The following is a 7,386-nucleotide window of genomic DNA, read 5'->3' as shown; positions in this document are numbered from 1 at the left end:
ATGTAACTGTAAACTTGTTATAATCTGGAAGTTGGATTTCATTTAAAACTTTTCTTCAACAATGTGTGTTTATAAAGAGACGTCTATTAAGGCATCGCTCAGTTTGCCTCACTAGAGTTCAGTAATCGTCTCTTTATATTGTTTTGTATTGTTGAAGAAAAGTTTCAAATGAAATCTCGACGGCGAGATTATAATGAGGTTTACGGTAATTTTCCAATGTTGCGCAATGTTTTTTTGCGCTATGAAAATAGGAACCCTTAATCGGGGTCTGGGAACCTTCCCTGTAGATGAAATGGACAGAGTGGGTCTCGAGGAAACTGGCTGAACACCAAATGGCACCCAGTTCCGAATTTGTCCACTACTTTTGACCACAAACCATTGTAGAGCTCTGGTCAACAAGTAATCCACTATATAGGGAATAGGATGCCATAGAGCTCTGGTCAACAAGTAATCCACTATATAGGTTGGGGGTGCCATTCTGGATTGAGACACTATTGTTCAACTGAAAATATAATTTGATCAGAGGTGTTTTTTTATTGTGCTTGACAGCCTTCATCCAAAACGGGGATGTGCACGAAGGTACGTTTGTGTCTTAAGAGGCAGAGTGTGTGTCCCAAATGGACCCCTATTCCCTACGTAGTGCACTACTATAGACCTTAACCACAGAGGGTCAGCCATCCAGGGCTCTGGTTAAAAGTAGTGCACTACATAGGGACTGGGTTTCCATTGGGGTGTAGTTCATCTGGTTGTAGGTCGTGTAAATACAAAATATAGAATGTCCTTTTTTCCACAGCAGAAGAATGGATGTGTTTTTTTTAACTAATGTCTGTGATTGCATCTTGAGCTGGTTTTCTATTTAATATATATATTATTTTTTGTGCTTATTTCTTTCTGTTGTTTGTTGTCTTCTATGTGGACAGGGACAGGAAAGAGACTTTTATTTGGTTTGTTAAATAAGTCTTTTCACTACGTTGTCTTGCCGTCAGGTTTTCAGTGCGTTTGGTTTTTCAATAAGGGACAACCTTGTATGGTTATAGCTGATTTGACTAGGACTTCAACTAGATCTTTTGTCTCCGTTGTGAATGAGAATCCACTTTTTCAACTTCACCTGCGGCCTTGGTTCAATACACTTTTCACACAGACCAAAATATAACAGTTCAGATGGGACTACTAGACATGATGACAGCAGAAACATTACATGCATCCAGTAGCACATTTTATGTTTTTATTCTGTGTTACAGAAATGAATCACTTTTCTATCATGTAGAGGTTACCCGGGTTGGGGTCAAATTCACTTTTTAAATTCCAGTCAATTGAGGATGTACACTGACATAACAGTTCCAATTGTCTTCAATGCATTTCAATAAAGAACATGTGGAATTCGGTTTACTTAGTGAGTTGAAATAGAGCTCCATCCTGATAGCCATAATATATATTGCTGTGTATACTGATAGGTGTACTACGCTGTAACAACCTTTCCCAACCCAATGGTAAAACTGTTGTGGCACCCTCTGCTGTTTAATGGAAGTAGTGCAGCCTAATGTCCCCCTTCACATCTTCACACACCTGGGGTCGTGTTCATTAGTAGCACACCTTAGCAAAACGCTTTACAACAGAAAACGAGCGTTTCTTATTAGACATGTTCAGGTGGTCCCTCCTCGTTTCAGCCTGTTTGCTTCCGTTTGATTCTAATGAATATGACCCTGTTCTGTGGTGTATTCATTCTGTTTGATTCCTAATGAATATGACCCTGTTCTGTGGTGTATTCATTCTGTTTGATTCCTAATGAATATGACCCTGTTCTGTGGTGTATTCATTCTGTTTGATTCCTAATGAATATGACCCTGTTCTGTGGTGTATTCATTCTTGTTGATTCCTAATGAATATGACCCTGTTCTGTGGTGTATTCATTCTGTTTGATTCCTAATGAATATGACCCTGTTCTGTGGTGTATTCATTCTGTTTGATTCCTAATGAATATGACCCTGTTCTGTGGTGTATCATTCGTTTGATTCCTAATGAATATGACCCTGTTCTGTGGTGTATTCATTCTGTTTGATTCCTAATGAATATGACCCTGTTCTGTGGTGTATTCATTCTGTGTGATTCCTAATGAATATGACCCTGTTCTGTGGTGTATTCTTCCGTTTGATTCCTAATGAATATGACCCTGTTCTGTGGTGTATTCATTCGTTTGATTTAATGAATATGACTGTTCTGTGGTGTATTCATTCTGTTTGATTCCTAATGATATGACCCTGTTCTGTGGTGTATTCATTCTGTTTGATTCCTAATGAATATGACCCTGTTCTGTGGTGTATTCATTCTGTTTGATTCCTAATGAATATGACCCTGTTCTGTGGTGTATTCATTCTGTGTGATTCCTAATGAATATGACCCTGTTCTGTGGTGTATTCATTCCGTTTGATTCCTAATGAATATGACCCTGTTCTGTGGTGTATTCATTCTGTTTGATTCCTAATGAATATGACCCTGTCCCATGGTATATTAATTTGTGCACTCTAGGAAACCGTAGCAAAGTGTTTTGCAACAGAAAATGCTTTGTAAGGAAATCGAGTGTTTCCTACTGGATAATACAGGTGGTCCTTCACTGTTTGCTTCTGTTTGGGTGCCTTGCACATTGCTTTTGCACTATAAAAATGTGGCTCTAATGCTGCTATTAATGAGAATACATCTCAATTTAGGATCTGTCTCCAGAGTGAGTTGTTTCTTCCTAAAATCAGACTGGTCAGTTAACTGGATCTGTGTCCAGAGTGATTAGTCTCTTCTAAAATCAGACTGGGCAATCAGTTAACTGGATCTGTGTCCAGAGTGATTAGTCTCTTCTAAAATCAGACTGGTCAATCAGTTAACTGGATCTGTGTCCAGAGTGATTAGTCTCTTCTAAAATCAGACTGGTCAATCAGTTAACTGGATCTGTGTCCAGAGTGATTAGTTTCTTCCTAAAATCAGACTGGTCAGTTAAGTGGTGCTATCAACACTACATTCAGTATTACCTCAATCCACCCTCCTGTTTAAAGATGTTATCTAGACACCCAGTAGCGTTGCACAACTCCCTTAACTCTCTCAAAGTTCCAGGCTATTTAACAAATCCCAGTTGGACGATTCCCGGATTTCCTGCTTATCCGCTCGTCGTTCCAGGAATCGTCCAACCAGGATCTCTGGAAAACTTTGGGAGTGTTGGGAAAAGTTAGAGGAATTCTGTAACCCTATACACACACTGCTCCTCTTTAAAACATGATCTAGAAACTGTCTAACTTAACTACACCTCGGTTGAGTCATAAATAGCACCCTATTCCCTATATAGTGCACTACTATGGGCCCTATTCCCTATATAGTGCACTACTATGGGCCCTACTCCCTTTATAGTGCACTACATTTGACTAGACATACACTACACACACACACACACACACACACACACACACTACACACACACACACATATATTTGGGGTATTGGGGGAATCTCACAGAGGGAGCAACTTCTACCATGTTATATTTTTTAATCTGTTAAAACAAACAGGCAGACACACAAATCTAATGTCCGCTATGTTAAACATCAGGATTAAAACCTGTCTGGTTGTCTACATGAGCAGCAGAATGACAGACAGCCCTGAAGGGGACAGACAGACAGCAGGGTTTCAGGTCAACATTAGGTCAGGAAGGGCACAATTCAGACTTGAGATAAGTTGACGAAATGTGGACTTCAGTAAAAACAAAAACAAAATGATTTACTGTAAGTCTACTTATCTCAAGTCTGAATCGGACCCAAAGTGGACTGAAAGTCTGGGAGGAATCCTAGTCCTTGAGATCTCTGTGCACACTTAAAGTAGACTTCTGTGTAGATCATACGTTGATGTCAATGGAAGATGTGTGAAAATGTGAGTGCTGATCTCAACTCAGGATTCAGGATTTCAATGATTGTATTGAAATATCAAATTATTTTTCTATGTGGATTCTGATTATTGACAAATAGCATTTCAAATTGTCTGAACTGAAACCAGAGTTGACCCCAATCGTACTGAATCTTAACCCGGTCCAGTTGAAACCAGAGTTGACCCCAATCGTACTGAATCTACAAACACCGTTTGTCCCAGTTGAAACCAGAGTTGACCCCAATCCTACTGAACTCATAAACCCGGTCCATTGAAACCAGAGTTGACCCAATCGTACTGAATCTTAACCCGTCCAGTTGAAACAGAGTTGACCGCAATCGTACTGATCTTACCCGGTCCAGTTGAAACCAGAGTTGACCCAATCCTACTGATCATAACCCGGTCCAGTTGAAACCAGAGTTGATCCCAATCGTACTGAATCTTAACCCGGTCCAGTTGAAACCAGAGTTGACCCCAATCTGTACTGAATCTTAACCCGGTCCAGTTGAAACCAGAGTGACCCCAATCCTACTGAATCATAACCCGGTCCAGTTGAAAACCAGAGTTGATCCCAATCGTACTGATCTTTAACCCGGTCCAGTTGAAACCAGAGTTGACCCCAATCCTACTGAATCTTAACCCGGTCCAGTTGAAACCAGAGTTGACCCCAATCCTACTGAATCATAACCCGGTCCAGTAAACCAGAGTTGACCCAATCGTACTGAATCTTAACCCGGTCCAGTTGAAACCAGAGTTGACCCAATCGTACTGAATCTAACCCGGTCGCAGTTGAAACCAGAGTTGACCCAATCCTACTGAATCTCACCCGGTCCAGTTGAAACCAGAGTTGACCCCAATCCTACTGAATCTTAACCCGTCCAGTTTGAAACCAGAGTTGACCCCAATCCTACTGAATCTTTAACCCTGGTCCAGTTGAAACCAGAGTTGACCCCAATCCTACTGAATCTCACCCCGGGTCCAGTTGAAACCAGAGTTGACCCCAATCCTACTGAATCTTAACCTGCGTCCAGTTTGAAACCAGAGTTGACCCAATCCTACTGAATCTTAACCCTGGTCCAGTTGAAACCAGAGTTGACCCCAATCCTACTGAATCTTAACCTGGTCCAGTTGAAACCAGAGTTGACCCCAAGCTACTGAATCTTAACCCGGTCCAGTTGAAACCAGAGTTGACCCAATCGTACTGAATCTTAACCCGGTCCAGTTGAAACCAGAGTTGACCTCAAAGCCTACTGAATCTTAACCCCGTCCACACTATTCCAGTGAATAAGGTAACACTCAATCCCTATATTTCAATGGCTTTTCCCACGACAGTAAAGAAAAGGTGAACGGAGTCTACATGTGCTGACCCTCCACTACACCACTGGCTCAGACAGTAGAGTGGAGGACAGGGCAGCTACTGACAGGGTATATATATATATATATATATATATATATATTATAATATACTATATATATACAGTAGTGGAGGAAAGGGCAGCTACTGACAGGGATATATACAGTATAATGTATTTATATATTAGAGGATATATGTAATGTACAGCTATAATACATCGTCTCTGTATGAGCTGTAGGACAGGATAGGACCGCTAGGGAGAGACCGAGACGCTTGTGTGTAGCTTGCTGGGAGGCTTGGTTGGGTGTCTGGGTTGGTGGCTGGGTGTCTTGGTTGGTGTTTGGGGGTCTCAGCCCTCAGTCTTTCCAGGTTCGAGTGGTGGTGGGTCAGTGAAGTCAGAGGGTCCTGAAGAACACCGGGGAAGACCATGAAGAACAAACAGATGGGGAGAGAAAAGAATGTGACAGGGAGACAGAGAGGAGAGAGACGGAAACAAAAGAGGGAGAGAGAGGAGTGAGTGGGGAGACAGAGACAGGAGAAGAGAGACAGGAGAGAGAGAGACAGGAGAGAGACAGAGGGAGAGAGAGAAGACAGGAGAAGAGAGACAGAGAGGGGAGAAGAAGAGAAGAGAGAAGAGAAGAGAGAGAAGAGAGAGAGAGAGAGAAGAGAGAGAGAGAAGATAGAGGGACAGAGTATTGAGTTAAATGAAAGTCAATCAACAACACTAGTGTACATCCCCCCCCCCCTCTCCAAATACACACCTGTCCTGTCACATGTGTCTCTGTACTGGATACCAGTCTTAGATTGCGATGCCGGACCAGAGGTATCAGGCTGCGGAGCAGAGACTGGCCTGTCTGTAGAGTCTCTGGATTGAGCAGGACTGAGGCTGGCCAGGGCCGAGCAATGTGTGGATGTAGTCAGTGCAAGAGGACCGTCAAGGACATAGGATTTATGGAGGTTGGGGTCAATTACACAAATTCAATTCCATTCCATCTCCCTATCAACTCCATCAATGTAATATTCTATAACACAGTTCTTCAAATTTATTATTTAATTCATCTGATCTCCAATTCCAGACTAACTCAAACTCTTACGAAACTAAGAGGGAATAGTCCTAAATGTAATCCTCTAAATGTCCCCTGAATGCTTTCATATTAAAACATACAAATCAAAGATGTAAACATGAATCCTACATAAACCAATCCAATGAGTGAATATCATAGCTGTTGAAGCATGTTTAATATGAACAGCACGAAATCATTCTGGAAATTGCCAATACTCTACTTATTTATTACTGTATTATTATCATTATCATTATTATATTATCATTAAACCCTGCTGGTCATCTAGGAACGTTTCAACCTCTTGGCCATGTTCTGTTATAATCTTCAACCCGGCACAGCAGAAGAGACTGGCCACCCTCAGAGCCTGGTTCCTCTCTAGGTTTCTTCCTAGGTTTGGCCTTTCTAGGGAGTTTTTCCTAGCCACCGTGCTCACACCTGCATTGCGTCTGTCTGGGGTTTGAGGCTGGTTTCTGTACGCATTGAGGCTGATATAAAAAAGCTATTATAAATAAATGTGATTCGTACTGTATTGAGTTATCCATTTTCTCCAATTTGGTTTGGCACATGTGGGGGAACAAAACTTCCTGCTCTAAAAACAAATACAAAAAATCCCCAAACCCTTTTTTTTTTTTTATGAGATTTTAGTTGTTTCCCAAACACAATTTTATATTTCAACAAAAACAATTGTAACATTTACATGTTGTCAATTGCTTCAATGCACTTCAGAAACAAGATTCATAATAGAAACTGGAGACCATCCTGAGCCGTGGTCATGTGGCAACACTCCCAGCTTCCCCACTGGAGCCAGGGTTCATTCCGCTCTCCAGCGATCATATTGCGTGTCTGTCTAAGCAAAAAATACTAAAAAAGTTGGAGTGGAATTCCACTCCTCCAATTAATTAGGAGTTAAATGAACACTCAGTGTTGTAAAGACCTGAGTGTTGGGTGTTAATAACCAGAAGGGATTGTGTCAATCACTCTGTGTAGAGTAAAAAATCTCAAAACCACGCCCATCATTATTCATATTCCCAGCATGCTTTATTAGCAGGTGGATTTCGTTTTGAATAGTTT

General features: G+C 41.3%; 1 protein-coding gene and 1 long non-coding RNA gene across 2 annotated transcripts in view; both read right to left on the bottom strand.

Moving 5' to 3' along the window:
* Positions 1 to 2,846: 2,846 nt before the first annotated feature.
* LOC139026807 (uncharacterized) lies at positions 2,847 to 4,671 on the bottom strand. The gene is made up of 3 exons (XR_011478743.1): positions 4,479 to 4,671; positions 3,450 to 4,091; positions 2,847 to 3,378 (listed from the first exon to the last, which is right to left on the bottom strand). It is a non-coding gene; the product is annotated as an uncharacterized lncRNA (long non-coding RNA).
* Positions 4,672 to 5,600: 929 nt separating this feature from the next.
* naa60 (N-alpha-acetyltransferase 60, NatF catalytic subunit) overlaps positions 5,601 to 7,386 on the bottom strand; it is a 13,643-nt gene continuing 11,857 nt past the window's right edge. Inside the window, 1 exon segment of the mRNA XM_024144775.2 lies at positions 5,601 to 5,656. Within this exon segment, the coding sequence (XP_024000543.2) occupies positions 5,601 to 5,656 (56 nt within the window).

Source organism: Salvelinus sp. IW2-2015, unplaced genomic scaffold (genome assembly GCF_002910315.2).
Source record: "Salvelinus sp. IW2-2015 unplaced genomic scaffold, ASM291031v2 Un_scaffold5905, whole genome shotgun sequence".
Taxonomy (NCBI): Eukaryota; Metazoa; Chordata; class Actinopteri; order Salmoniformes; family Salmonidae; genus Salvelinus; species Salvelinus sp. IW2-2015.
Note: the sequence above shows the minus strand (reverse complement) of the source record. Positions and strands in the feature narration are given on the sequence as shown.